Here is a 15855-nt window from a genome sequence, read left to right on the forward strand (position 1 = left end):
AAATAATAACGAAACTTCCTGTTTCCATCATTGCTGTCATGATTTTTATAAGGTATGACTTTACTCGCATAAAAAGTGTGGATGGAAACGTGGTTATGAGGAGTATGTTGACACCAAGATGTTGTCTGTATCATGTACGGATCACAGATCATAAGGTCTTACAGGAGGCATATAGAGGTCTAAAATAGGCCTAAAATGGCCACTTTCATCATGATTTTTTCATGATTGCGATACAAATGTAAAATGCATGTCAAACATTCTTCGTCCCAACTAAGCTAGGGTGGAATGGGGTGGAATCGCCCATCTTCAAGTTTAGCTCAAGTCTGTAAAATGGCTGAAAAAAAGCTATTACCAACATCATGGCTTTGATGTGGATATTCATATGGCTAATAGGAATTTATTCCCAACCTATGTATACTGACAAATGTAGAGGGAAAAATTACTGCACTGCGGTGACTCAACCGTGACTATAGTCATCTCAGGCAATGTCAATCACTGACATATAAGTGACATTTAAGTGCCTTTAAGTGCCCAGAAGTTATGGTCAACAAACAAGCTACACTTATGCCATCCAAAAAGCAGAGTGGAAAATTGCAGATTTTTACATGTACCTGCAATTCTTTCCTCATTCAATGAGCAGGTCATAGATTTTCAGCAACATTTAGCTACACATGGCCAGACTCTATGGCGTGTCTGCAAACATTGTGCAATTGTAAACACTACAAAGCATAATGTAAATGAACTTGAAAAACTGAAAAGCCCCATCTGACTCTTTCTTTAAATTGCTACAGTACATTATAGTAGGGAAACAATTTAGTATTAGGAGGTAATCAATGCCTCTCTTACCTTTATTGTAAAAGTACTTGTGGTAGTAGTAAGCCCCTTGGTCAATGTGTTCGATTATGTAGCGCTTGTACATGTCCCTGTGGAAAGCCTGGCTCTCCCTTGGCACCTCGAGCACCGACACCCCTGCGTTGGTGCACCGGGTGCTGAGTGATGATTCCACAGAGTAGCCTTGCCCTCCACCCCCATAGTTAGCAGCATAGTCTCCGCTCCCATAGCTGGCGCTGCTGGCTTTGCTCAGGGCCACCTTCCTCTCGCCCTCGCCACCAGTCTCGTTGCGGAAGTACGGACAGCTGAGCACCAGGGTATTGCTCTTCCCATCCCCTTCATCTGCGTCCATGCTGGCCTTGTGTCCCAGGTCCTCGCAGCTGCCTACGGGTGACTCACAGATGGGCATGGGCGTGGCGCTGTCTCCCAGCCCAGAAGCCGGCACCTGGCACTGAGAGGCAGCCGATGCCCCAGTGGTAGTGTTCTTCCTGCGACCCAGGTCAGCGCGGTTGGCCACCGCCTCGCTGATGTTGAAGAGGACGCTCTGCACATCGTAGTGGGCAAAGCACTTCTGGAAGCTCAGGGGCCTTCCGAAGCGCCCTCCGTACTCCTGGTCCAGGTACTCGCCCTCGCTCTTCACATTCCGCAGCCTCCGGAAGATGGAGGTGTCGGCCTTCTCCGCCTTCATGCGTTGGATGAAGGACTTCTCCCGCTCACGGCTGTAGAGCAGGGAGCTGTCCACGTAGTCGTAGCCCGGGATGCAGACAATGTCACCTCGCGCGATCTGGGCGGCCGTCTGTAGGCTGGGTGACAGGGTGGTGTTGAGACGCAGCAGCTCCGGGAAACTCTGTGGAGGAGGCACGCGGGGTTGGTCCGAGCGGTCCTCCATGTGGTAGCCCCTCAGGGTTCCCACAAAGCCTTCGCTGGCGCCGGACAGACTCTGCTTGTCAAGAGAGGACGTGCTGCCATACTCACGGCGCAAGGTGGCCCCAGTGTTGGGGTTGATGGTGGTGTGATCCAAGTCTTCGGCGCCAATGTCACTAATGGTGACCTCGCTGTTGCTCCTCTTGATCCCAGGGAAGCCTTTCATGGGGGAGTGGCTCAGGAGGTCACACAGCGGATACTTGGTCTCTGGGAACTCGGCACTGAGTAACTCCTGGTTCTTTTGGAGGATGACCTCTGTGCTAAGATTTGACGGTCCCTTCTGGAAGGTCGGCACCAGGCTGTCATAGCGTGGTGGAGGTTGTGACTCCCAGCCGTCCTTTCGCTGGGGCCAGTCCGACACCCTCGCCCGGACACCCATCTTGGGCATGGCTGGCGTTCCTTGCACGTTGGCATTTGGAGGTCCCATGGGCCCCTTTAACGCTTGGAGTTTCTTGTTGAACAGGTTATCCGACTGCATCAAATGATTGGAGCCTTTGGTTCACCAGCTACTCCAGCAAGATTCGCTACGTCCTCAGTCCAGAGGCTAGGCGCAGGTACCTTACAGTCCCAAATTTCATGACTGGTTTCCAATACAAGCCATTTGCTCTGGAAACTGCGATTGGGTAGTACTAGGCAAAAACCCAAATCTGGGGTTTCACTTCGCCAGGTCCATAATCCATAGAAAATGATTAGCTTGACAGATCTGCTTGGGTCTCTGAAGGACAGTGCAGCATAGAAGGTGAAGATCCTTTCCTGGTCCACATCAAGCCAATGACCGGCACATGGTGATCCTTTGTGGATTCAGATCTTAAAAAGTGAGAAACATAACATGGTTAATTTCATTCAATTAGAACATCAAAAATAAAAACAGAACTAAAATTGCATTTCAACAATTTGTACAAAGGCCTAAACACAACGAACATCAATTGTCATAGCTATTTCGGTTTAATCAATCAGACAGAGGGCCTACAAACAATGTCCATGTACCAATATTAGAACAATATACATGTATTGCGGTGATGGGGTTTTTGGCAGCTTTTAACACATTGGGAATGGTGTGGCTGAAAGATTAAAGGCCTTTTCAAGTTCAAAGGCTCATTTGCAATAATTTAGAATGAATTATTTCATGTCTCTTGGTGCTGCAAGCTACATAGCTGTAAATGGCCCACAACCTTGTTGAATTTGAAAGATTTATCGCAGTTATCTGATCTGTATTAATGTAACATGCCACACAGCCTATGCAAAAACAAGTAATGCCTCCTAGGTCTTACAGAAGAGTTAACAATGTCATATGATACGAATCATCCTATCACTCTCAAAGTAAACTGTTTATCACACAGCCTCTGGACTGTGGAGTCATTAAAATGTTAGTTGTGGAGGGCAGGATTTCGGAAAACAGTATAAAACTGCCAACATTAACCAGTATTTGGTTAGTCATCTTGGAATGTGATTAACCGTGTGAACATGTGACCAACATTTCAACCTTCCTGATAAGTACTGTATGCATTTGAAAGTGTTAGATTAGAAATGACAACATTACTGTGGAATTGCCCTTATTAAAAATTGTAAAAAAGAGCGGAGGGAATATGTTTATGTTAAGGTAGTTGCATTATTCAGAGGATTTATTTCAAAACAGGCTACAATATTTGTGAACAAGGACAAATGTATATCCGTACCAGATTTGAATATCCATAATTCACCATTTCCTATAGTAAACATCAACAGATTTAACACCAGGGGGTATATTAATACCATGTTGGAAAATACCAGTCTGAATATGTCCCAAATGGTACCCTATTCCCTACATAGTCCCAGGTCAAAGCAGTGCACAATCTTTAGATAGGCCCCAAAACTTTGACCAGGCGGAATAGTCCCCCTACCCTTTGAGATTAAACACAGGACTTATCCTTTCATCTGTCTCTTTTGCCTCATTGTATTGAATGTTGAATGGTTCTGATTGGATGCTCATTTGAACTTTAAGGTTACCTTAGTGTAAAAAAAATGTGAATAAATAAAGAGTATGATAACTACAATAAAGTAACATCATGGGTTTTTTGAATTTGTTATAGGATACTTTTGAAAGTGCCACACCCATTCAAACACCATGGACCTTTACTGACTAGTTTATAAATCAACACTCTTAGCAAGAGCCAGACAGACCATTGCACACTAATCAGTGTAGAAACACCTCTAACAGACGGCTGTTTAAAACGAGCGTTGAGCAGTCATAACATCAAGGTGTAAAAGTTATTCACTACAGAGGCAGCCGTGCTATGATTGGACCCGGAACACTGAGGGGGCCCAAGACGCAGCAACCGATGCCAATGACTCCCTGCTCCATTATTAAAAACACCCTAATAAAATGAGGAGGAGTTCAAAGTGAGAAAAGAGCCCTCATTAAATGCATGGCCTTAATGTCGGACTGCTTGAGAGCAAACAGATCATGGAAGCGTGAGATGAAAACAGCGTGTGACATACTTTCTTCCCCCTTCAGTACTCGTCAGGAATTTTCTGAAAGGTTCGTGCCTCGGCAAAAGACAACTTTGGTTCTGAGGCTTGAGTCAGTTGTCTGATCTACAAAGCCGAATTAAGTGGATATGGTTTAGAAGTACAAGTTCATGCTGCTTTACATATCAGTATGTATACTTCCTATTGGCCATCAAAGGCCCGACTGATGCTGCAGTAGGGTCTGACTGATTCTGGAAGTTAGGACAAGCTAAAGTATGATGGTGCACTGCATCGGATGCTTGATTCTTCAATATGTCAAAGTTTGTGTTGTAATATGTCTCAAATTAAAAATACATTTAAAAAAAAGCACATAGCACTCTATTAAGCGTTGCAATAAACTGTAATAAACTGCAATAAACACATAGTAATTACCAAGAGTCAGATAAATTGCATGAACATTGTGTTCAAGCATCAGTCAGTCCCTAGAAGGTCTTTAAGATAAAGGGGGGGATTTATAATACGTTGTTTTTTTTTAAAACATACAAACGTGGTCACAAATGAACGGGCGACACCGTCCATCAAACGTCAGCCTGAATGTAGGCTACAGTCTCACCACTGCTGGTTAATGACAGAACCGATGTGCGCTACAGTTGGTTCCATGAACCAGCGGGGCACACAGAGCTGGCCACTCACCCAAACATAACGGTAATCAAATGAGGGAACAGTGCAAATGTTAGGATAGTGACATGGGAGCAACATTTGGCTGGGAGGCAGAGTAGTGTTGTTTTGGTTGAAATCTATAGAACGGACACTATCTACCCCGACTGGGGTACAGTGAAGTGGATGTCAGTACTGGGTATTGGATTCTGTGATTTGGGAGAGTTTGAGATTAATGGTGTGTGGCATCTAGAAATGAGCCAGGCCTAACTCATTGCTGGCTGCAGAGGTTTGTACTTGTTATGTCTGTATGTATGGCTCAAACCCATTTGACATACTGTTACACTGAACTATAGATTTGTGTGTGATCTGGACATTGTACTTGAGCTATTTTCCTATGTGATTAAGCTATAGTTTGCAGTACTACAGTTCAAATTCAGTTATTCAGTGGCATTTTGGAAATGCTCATGCAGTCCCTGTATCATCACACTTCATTAACCACGGGAACAAGCGCAAGTGGCGATGTCCTTCGGGAAAACTGGGTAAAGATTAGGAAAGGCAGATAGACCTCCACTTTAAAGTATGATGAGGTGTAGAGGTCGACCGATTAATTGGAATGGACAATTTCAAGTTTTCATAACTATCGGAAATCTGTATTTTTGGGCGCCGATTTTGCTGATTGTTTCATTTTTATATATATATATATATATTACACCTTTTACTTCATCTTTATTTAACTAGGCAAGTCAGTTAAGAACATATTCTTATTTTCAATGACGGCCTAGGAACGATGCAGAACGATGCAGAACGAGGCAGAACCTTGTCAGCTCGGGGGATCCAATCTTGCAACCTCACAGTTAACTAGACCAACGCTCTAACCACCTGCCTCACGAGGAGCCCGCCTGTTATGCGAATGCAGTAAGCCAGGGTAAGTTGCTAGCTAGCATTAAACTTATCTTATAAAAAACAATCAATCGACTGTCGTTGCACCAATGTGTACTTGACCATAAACACAGATGCCTTTCTTAAAATCAATACACAAGTATATATTTTTTAAACCTGCATATTTAGCTAAAAGAAATCCAGGTTAGCAGGCAATATTAACCAGGTGAAATTGTGTCACTTCTCTTGCGTTCATTGCACGCAAAGTCAGGGTATATGCAACAGTTTGGGCCGCCTCGCTCTATTATGACATAACATTGAAGGTTGTGCAATGTAACCGGGATATTTAGACTCATCATCGCTTATATTTAGCCAATATTGATCAGAGTTACCTTGTCCTATGGATATCTACACAGTTATAAAATTGGCAATGTGGTGTACACGAAACACAGACCTTATTTTAAGTGAATCTAAAAATATCCTGTGGAATAAATGAATGAAGGAACCGCTTTTCAGATTTTGCTAGAAGGTGTCATGGGAATTATGACTCGCACTTTGGTAGTCAATTCTTACCATGTCAATTATTAAAATAGGAATTCCTGCATATAGGAATAAGAGTTTTTGTTTTCAACATTCATCACAGGTAACTGAAACTCTATTTTTATTATTCAAACAGTTGAGAGTATTTGTCTCCAAAGCAGACTCTTCAGTGTCATTGTCACTTCAGAGCTGTGTGTGTGTGTGTGTGTGTGTGTGTGTGTGTGTGTGTGTGTGTGTGTGTGTGTGTGTGTGTGTGTGTGTGTGTGTGTGTTTTACAGATGGCAGAGAAAAGCAGAGCACCAGTGTGGGACTATTACACGGAATTGGCACCAGGGAATGCAAGGTGTCTTATTTGTGATAAAGATGTAAGCATGGGGTCAGCAAAGGTTAAATAAAAACAATACCACCCTGTGGAATCACCTTAAGAACACCCATCCAAAAGCCGATATGTATTATATTAGGTTAAAATAAAAGTGTTCATTGTTCATTCAGTATTGTTGCAATTGTCATTATTATAAAAATGTGTGTACATACTTTTTTTTGTCCTTCAATAAATCGGTATCGGCGTTGAAAAATCATAATCGGTGGACCTCTAATGAGGTGGGCAACAGAAGAAATTACAGAGAAAGGAGGTCAGTGAGCAGTGGAAGCTTTGCAGCCAGTTCCAAAACCCCCAGAGACAGACAGACAACCCCATCATTCCTTTGTTCTCTTTACCATTAAAAATTATTCAGGAAAGTAAAACATACTGTATATATTTGGGGGGGTTCAAATCGAGATTCAAATTCACACCAAGGGATTGGCCGCAATATGCCTTGAAGCCTTCGAATCAATGGGCTCACGTGTCTCCAACTGCTGACTGGGCCCGTATCCAAACCAAGGGGCAAGAAAACAAGGGCGTCTAGCCTGCTTCCAACACCGTACATGGGGTGCATCCCATTAACTGGCAACCCACCCTGGCATTCACATAACCTCACACATCAATAAGACAGAGCTAAGATAGCATGGACCCCATCCATCTTCCCACTGCTTGTCTGCTTTGCCTTGTTAGGTGCACTAGCCTAAGTACCCAGGCATTCTAAGCCCCTGGAAGAACTACGAGATACTCCCAGTCACAGGGCCTAATGCATTCCATGCCAGGGGAAGTTTCTCCAGGATTTATTCCAAGCGGAGGCAGGCAGGATGGGGTGGGGTGGGGGATCAGTTCACATACACATTCCAGTGCGGTCCTCCGATATGCACTCCACCACGACATACTTGCGTACGTTTGATTTTGATTTCCTGAAGCAGAGACAAATCAGTGTGTGTTTACTTTAAAATGACTACTCCCTCAAGAAGGCAGGTTGGTTGGGGGGTGGGAGAGGTTGGTCAGCCATCGAGAACACTGTGCGGCTGTTTAGTTGTGGGGCTGTAGCTAGTGAAGAGGGGCAGCGGTGGTAGTGGTAGGTGGGCCAAATTAAGGTATGGAGAAAGGCCATAAATAAACAAAAAGAGAGGAAATGCAGACATCAAGGAAGTGAATGCAAACACTGATGGCTCTGCAGGAGCTAAATGAAAGACGGACCCCTGGGAAGGTTCCAGGGAGGCACATATGGGTGGGTTGTGGGGAGGATAGTGCATCTGGACATTAACATTGGTTTTGTTATTGTTGTGGCTAATTTCCTCTTCTGCTGGTCTCTCTGTTTACTATATAAAACAGGCCAGCTAACTTTTCTACATATTTTTTAAATAATTTGAATCGAGTATGGTTTAATCGACGTAACAAAAAAAACACAAAATAAGTTGTTTAATTAACTGACTTTGTCAGACATAACCTAGGTACAACAGATCCATTTATTGTATGGGACACTTAAAATGTGCCTTTAGAGGCCATGCAATTCAGTTCTCATCTATAAAACAAAAGCAATTTAGATTAAGAGTCGATATTAACAAAGGAAATTGAAGGACTAACAGTACAGTTAAGATAGCAATAACAACTGTACCATAGCGACACAGAATACGTTAGAGGAAAAACAAAAAGAAATGGAGGAACTTATTCAAGATAAGATACAGTGCAATATATTATAAAAAATAAAGCGAACTGGATGGAATATGGGGAAAAAAATGCACCAAAATCTTTTTCAATCTTCAATATAGAAATGCTATCAAATTGTTTTTATTGAAACTTGTTAAAAATGAAGTCACGCATGATTCACCGAATTATATTTTGAAAGAGGAAGTAAAGTACTTTAAGAATAGGTTTTCGTTTCAGTCTCCTCCATCTCCACTGACTGATGCTAATTGTATGGATTTTTTTCCTAATAATAATGTCAAATTCACATGAGTCTTTCTGTACAGATGTTAAATCCAAATTACAGAGGAGGAACTTCTTGATGCAATTAAAGCCTTTAAGGCTGTGGAAACTCCAGGGCTGGATGGCATACCAGTGGAAGTACACCAAACTTTTTTTGATATACACAGAGGACCACTATTAGCATGTTTTAACCACTCCCGTATAATGGTAGATTATACGGACACGCAAAAGAAGGTCTGATATCATTATTACTGAAACAGGATCCAAGTGTTGTATATATAAATATCCAGTCCATTTAAAACAATTGGAGGCCTCTTACACTTCAGTGTTCTGATGCAAAAATCCTAGCAAAATGCTTGGCGCATAGAATTTAAAAAATATTGTCCTAATCAGACAGGTTTTTTACATGGAAGATACATTGGAGATAATATAAGACAAGTACGGGAAACAATAGAATACTATGAAATATCCGGGACACCAGGTCTGGTTTTCATAGCCGATTTTGAAAAGACTATTGATAAAGTACGACTGGAGTTTATATATAAATGCCCAGAATATTTCAATTTTGGGGAATCTCTTACAAAATGGGTTAAAGTTATGTATAGTTACCCTAGGCGTAAAATAGTAAATAATTGCTGCATCTCAGAAAGTATTAAACTGTCAAGAGGCGTAAAACAAGGTTGTCCACTATCGGCATATCTATTTATTATCGTCATCGAAATCTTAGCTATTAAAATGAGATCCAACAATAATATTAAGGGATTAGAAATCCAGGGCTTAAAAACTAAGGTGTCATTGTACGCTGATGATTCATGTTTTCTTTAAAAAACACAATTAGAATCCTTCCACGGCCTCAGAGGATCAAGCTCATTTTCGGTCACAGGTCCAGGAATGGCTGAAGGATTGCAATATTTGCCTAGAACTAAACGCTGCAGATAGCAATACTGGGTGATTTGAAAAGCCATAATCCATCAATCAATAATATAATAACTATTTTAGCTAAAATGTTTACCTTTAATTTACAATCTGCAGAAGCTATGAGAATAGAAATGATCAGAACTTTTGTGAAGCATCACAGCAATGTTGAAAAATGTATGGCAAATAGAAATCCAAAGAAGATGGTGTTGGGAGACAGATTGGTGGGGTTGAATGGAGATGAGGGGTGGGACTAATAACAAGATAACCAATGTAAAACATACAGTGTCTGTAAAATGTATATAGTTTCAGAAATATTGTTAAAATGGCACAGTTACAAGTGGAAATCAAACTGGATGGGCATCAGAAAAAGAGGATGGACTAAAAACAAACAAGATATAACTATTGTAAAATAGATTGTTTGTAAAATGTGTATAAGATGTATGGACTGAAGGTAGAAGCCTGAGTGTTGTCGTTTATTAGTTTGCTCCAATTGGGGGAAGGGTGGTGGGGTTTTCGATGAATAATAAAGGTATATTTAAAAAAAATGTTTTTATCTATATGGGTATGTATTTGAATGTTTATGTATGCAAATGTATGGGCATATACAGTGTGGAGAACAAGTATTTGATCAATTGCAAAATCGGCAGTGTTTCCTACTTACAAAGCATGTAAGAGGTCTGTAATTGCTATCATAGGTACACTTCAACTGTGAGAGAGGGAATCTAAAAACAAAAATCCAGAAAATCACATTGTATGATTTTTAAGTAATTAATTTGCATTTTATTGCATGACATAAGTATTTGATCACCTACCAACCAGTAAGAATTCCAGATCTCACAGACCTGTTTTTCTTTAAGAAGCCCTCCTGTTCTCCACTCAGTACCTGTATTAACTGCACCTGTTTGAACTCGTTACCTGTATAAAATACACCTGTCCACACACTCAATCAAACAGGCTGCCTTCACTGGGGAGTTACAGTTCATTGAGGGAACCATGAATGCCAACATGTACTGTGACATACTGAAGCAGAGCATGATCCCCCTCCCTTCGGAGACTGGGCCGCAGGGCAGTATTCCAACATGATATAATGACCCCAAGACGACCACTGCCTTGCTAAAGAAGCTGAGGGTAAAGGTGATGGACTGGCCAAGCATGTCTCCAGACCTAAACCCTATTGAGCATCTGTGGGGCATCCTCAAACGGAAGGCAATTTAGGCATTAATGGCTGTGTGTTGAGTTATTTTAAAGGGACAGCAAATTTACACTGTTATACAAGCTGTACACTCACTACTTTACATTGTAGCAAAGTGTCATTTCTTCAGTGTTGTCACATTTAAAGATATAATCATATTTACAGAAATGTGAGGGGTGTAATCACTTTTGTGATATACTGTATATATAAAATAGCAAAACTATATATATTTACCCCAAAAATATATGAGGGATTGGGAATGAGAATTGCAGAGAATTGCATTGATGGAAGCAACAATTTTGCCGCAATATTAAGCTGATCCACCCCAAAAAACAAGTTTAGATTTATTAACCAGAAAATCTAGTTATATATGGTTGTTTATAAAAGTTAGCTGGCTAAAGCAGTGATCCTGCTTTGTAGTATACCCCTCAGCACCTACCCTGAGCTACTTGAGATCATAGTAGCATTGAGTAAATATGTCTTTACCCCAATAGCCACATAAAATCACAAACTAACGGTCCTGGGTACTGGAGATATACAAAGTAGACCCCCCTCACATGGATGCTTTTAGTGTAAAAAATAATGTGTGTACATGTAGTAGCTTTTTTTATGGCAAGCTGTTACTGAATTAGGCCCATATAGTCTGTGATGAGTGAGATGAGAAGTAAAGGAGATAACAATCTGAAAAATCCATTTTCATATCACTGGGCAAAACTGGGCTGAGCTGGCTGAAATGACGCAGTTACAGGTTATATGTTTATTGGATTCTCACAGTGGTTGCTCTTCCATATCCTAAACGTATATGGAATAGCTATCCATGTTGGAGTATAAAGTACTGTATCATTACTTTCAATCAGCCTACGTCAGCAATCTCTAGCAGTTTTTTGGCAAACCAAGTGGCCAACGTTAAGGGCTGCCAATAAAGCTATTGTTGAGTTTTTTTGAAAGTGGGATGGCCATGCTCTGGCTCTGCTGACTGGCCCAGTTGACTTGTATCAGCTGTTCAAATAAATCAATGCCAGAACGCACCAGAAGCCCTTTTCAACCTGTGAACCTACCCCCCAGCCAACATAACCCTTCACAGCTGAGCTCTAGGCAAGCTGCCACATGGAACCAAGATATGGGTTTTTTGTTTGCATAGATAATGCACTGATGACATCTTTAAACAAGTTATGGGATTTATGGGAACTGTATGTTGGGCTGTTGTTTGATATAGCAACATGGTGCTCCAGGCTCGATCACATCGAGCCCACGCAAGGAGCTCCAGCTGAGATGGAACTGCTGGACTAGGACAATGTTGACTTTTGTTTGTTTCATTTAGGGGGTCTGACATTTTGTTCAACTCCCCCATCTGGACTTCTCATGTTGGAAACACTCCCACGTTGTTCTCCTTCTTTCCCTTAAGAGCAAGCCTTGGAATTCGGTGGCAATTAAGTGTGCTAAGGCTCAGTTATTCTAATTTCTAACTTTAAAGTAATACCTACCATATGCCTTGCAGCATGCAACAATGCCACTCTTCGAGGCTAAGGACCAGACGGGGATGTGACTGTGTCATTACAAAACAACTTGGGACGAGTTTCCTACATATAGCACAAGGATGGGATGGCCAAGAACCAAAACCTTTCAACTGCAGACTGTTGCTGTGTCTATCTATAAAAAGGCTCAATCATGCTCCATGCATTCCCCTTTTCTTTTTTGTTAACTTCAGCATACGAAACACTGAACCCAAACTCAGTCCTGGAGGGCCACTATGGAAGCACTAGACTCTTCAAGATGTCTTAAATGGATGCAAATCTTTGGGGAAAAAAATGACAAAATCACCTGAAAGGCAGCATCAAATCATTGAGAGCATAATTTTTTAAATATGAGTTGAAGACAAGACCAGCATATACGGCAGTCTCTCAAAACCAGGTTGAGAGGGAAAAATACATGTTTTTGAAGGGGACATGGTCTGGAACGAGACTGAGTAAATGGACAACAGGTGAGCCTGAAGATCCAGATTAAAAGGCATTGTTTGGAAAGGACCGCTGCTCGAGATAAGACTGTTTACTGTGTCACTGCATCTTATAGACAAAAGCGAGGAAAACAGTAGTAGGACCTCGTCATCACCAAACAGTACAGCTGCAACACCAATATGATGTTAACAGCATGCACAGGCCTGTGGACAAATGTCTCTGCATGATGGTAACTGTTAGCTGAGTAACAAGAAACACAAAAGAAATGGGTCAGCCCTTGGTTAATGACATCAGTTGTTTTTGTTTTTTTCACCTTTATTTAACCAGGTAGGCCAGTTGAGAACAAGTTCTCATTTACAACGGCGACCGAGACAAGATAAAGCAAAGCAGTGCGACAAAAACAACAGAGTTACACATGGGATAAACAAACGTACAGTCAATAACACAATAGACAAATCTATGTACAGTGTGTGCAAATGTAGTAAGATTAGGGAGGTAAGACAATAAATAGGCCATAAAGGCAAAATAATTACAATTTAGCATTTTTTATTTTATTTGACCTTTATTTAACAAGGCAAGTCAGTTAAGAACAAATTCTTATTTTCAGTGACGGCCTAGGAACAGTGGGTTAACTGCCTGTTCAGGGGAAGAACAACAGATTTGTACTTTGTCAGCTCGGGTGTTTGAACTATCAACCTTCCAGTTACTAGTCCAACGCTCTAACGACTAGGCTACCCTGCCGCCGCAATTAACACTGGATTGATAGATGTGCAGATGATGATGTGCAAGTAGAGATACTGTGGTGCTGGGGAGCAACAACAAAAATAACAACATGGGGATGCGGTAGTTGGGTGGGCTATTTGCAGATGGGCTGTGTACAGGTGCAGTGATCGGTAAGCTGCTGACAGCTGATGCTTAAAGTTATTGAGGGAGATAAGTCTCCAGCTTCAGTCATTTTTGCAATTTGTTCCAGTCTTTGGCAGCAGAGAACTGGAAGGAAAGTCAGCCAAAGGGGTGTTGGCTTTGGGGATGACCAGTGAAATATACCGCGTGCTATGGGTGGGTGTTGCTATGGTGACTCGTGAGCTGAGATAAGGCGGGGCTTTACCTAGCAAAGACTTATAGATGACCTGGAGCCAGTGGGTTTGGCGACGAATATGTAGCAAGGGCCAGCCAACGAGAGCATACAGGTTGCAGAGGTTGGTGGCATATGGGGCTTTGGTAATAAAACAGATGGCACTGTGATAGACGACATCCAGTTTGCTGAGTAGAGTGTTGGAAGCTATTTTTGTAAATGTCATCACCGAAGTCAAGGATTGTCAGTTTTACGAGGGTTGCCACTCATAACTCGCCTGGTTTTGGGCTCTTCCAACTTGTTGCTGTTGCAGACACTTTGAATCTGGGCACATAGGAGGGTGTGAACAAAACATAGAAGGACAAGCCATGTGCACGCACACAGTCTTGGTGTTCTCTTTCATTTCTATATTCATTTTATCAAATCAAATGTTATTTGTCATATGTGCCGAATACAACAGGTGTAGACCTTGAAATGCTTACTTACAAGCCCTTAACCAACAATGCAGTAGAGAAAAATACCTGAAAATAAAAGTAACAAATAATTAAAAGAGTAGCAGTAAAATAACAATACCGAGGCTATATACAGGGAGAACAATGTGCAGGGCACCGGTTAGACAAGATAATATATACATGTGGGTAGAGTTATTAAAGTGACTAAGCGTAGATAATAACAGAGTAGCAGCAGCGTAGAGGAGGGGGGGGGGGTGCAAGTAGTCCAGGTAGCCATTTGATTAGATGTTCAATAGTCTTAAGGCTTGGGGGTAGAAGCTGTTAGAAGCTTCAAGGACCTAGACTTTGCGATGCGGTATCGCTTGCCGTGGGGTAGCAGAGAGAACAGTTTATGACTAGGGTGGCTGGATTATTTTACCATTTTTAGGGCCTTCCTCTGACACCGCCTGGTATAGAGGTCCTGGATGGCAGGAGGTTTGGCCCCAATGATGTACTGGACTGCATGCACTACCCTCTGTAGTGTCTTGCGGTCTGAGGCTGAGCAGTTGCCAAACCAGGCAGTGATGCAACCATCACCATGCTCTCAAAGGTGCAGCTGTAGAAACGTTTGATGATCTGAGGACTCAGGAGACTGAAAGTATTTGGCATGAGGGGGAATAGGTTTTGTGGTGCCCTCTTCACGACTGTCTTGGTGTGCTTAGACCATGTTAGTATGTTGGTGATGTGGACACCAAGGAACTTGAAGCTCTGAACCTTCTCCACTATAGCCCCGTCGATGAGAATCGGGGCGTGCTCAGGCCTCCTTTTCCTGGAGTCCACAATCATCTCCTTAGTCTTGATCACGTTGTTGTCCTGGCACCACACAGCCAGGTCTCTGACCTCCTCCCTATAGGCTGTCTCGTTGTTGGTGATCAGGCCTACCACTGTTGTGTCATCGGCAAACTTAATGATGGTGTAAAAGTCGAGTGAACAGAGAGTAAAGGAGGGGATTGAGCACACACCACCGATGGGCCCCCGTATTGAGGATCAGCGTGGCGGATATGTTGTTACCTACCCTTACCACCTGGAGGCAGCCCATCAGGAAGTCCAGGATCCAGTTGCAGAGGGAGATGTTAAGTCTCAGGGTTCTTAACTTATATAGGTGTTCTTTTTAAGCAGGTGTGAAAGGGTAGTGTGGAGTGCAATAGTGATTGCATCATCTGTGGATCTGTTGGGGCGGTATGCAAATTGGAGTGGGCCTCGGGTTTCTAGGATAATGGTGTTGGTGAGCCATGGACAAGCCTTTCAAAGCACTTCATGGCTACAAACATGAGTTTTACGGGTTGATAGTCATTTAGGCAGGTTACCTTAGTGTTCTTGGGCTGATGGACTATGGCGGTCTGCCTTTTTCTCTTTGTCGTCTAATAGTTTGCGAGCCCTGCCACATTTGCCTTGAGTCGGAGCCGGTGTAGTACGATTTGATCTTAGTCCAGTATTGACGCTTTGCCTAGTTGGTGGTTCGTCGGAGGCCATAGCAGGATTTCTTGTAAGCTTCCGGATTAGAGTCCTGCTCCTTGAAAGCGGCAGCTCTACCCTTTAGCTCAGTGTGGATGTTGAATGTAATCCATGGCTTCTGGTTGGGGTATGTACGTACATTCACTGTGGGGACAACGTCATCGATGCAGTTATTAATGAAGCCAGTGACTGAT

At 42.3% G+C, this 15855-nt stretch overlaps 1 protein-coding gene across 5 annotated transcripts in view; it reads right to left on the reverse strand.

The window, feature by feature from the left end:
* Positions 1-15855, reverse strand: part of LOC118365737 (signal-induced proliferation-associated 1-like protein 2) — a 110687-nt gene that overhangs the window by 67855 nt on the left and 26977 nt on the right. For all 5 annotated transcript variants that reach the window (XM_052490183.1, XM_052490182.1, XM_052490180.1 and 2 more), the window contains exon 2: positions 847-2562. In XM_052490183.1, coding sequence (XP_052346143.1) covers positions 847-2233 — 1387 coding nt within the window. In that variant the 5' untranslated portion in view covers positions 2234-2562. The remainder of the gene's footprint in view (positions 1-846; positions 2563-15855) is intronic.

This window comes from Oncorhynchus keta, chromosome 32 (genome assembly GCF_023373465.1).
Source record: "Oncorhynchus keta strain PuntledgeMale-10-30-2019 chromosome 32, Oket_V2, whole genome shotgun sequence".
Lineage (NCBI taxonomy): Eukaryota > Metazoa > Chordata > Actinopteri > Salmoniformes > Salmonidae > Oncorhynchus > Oncorhynchus keta.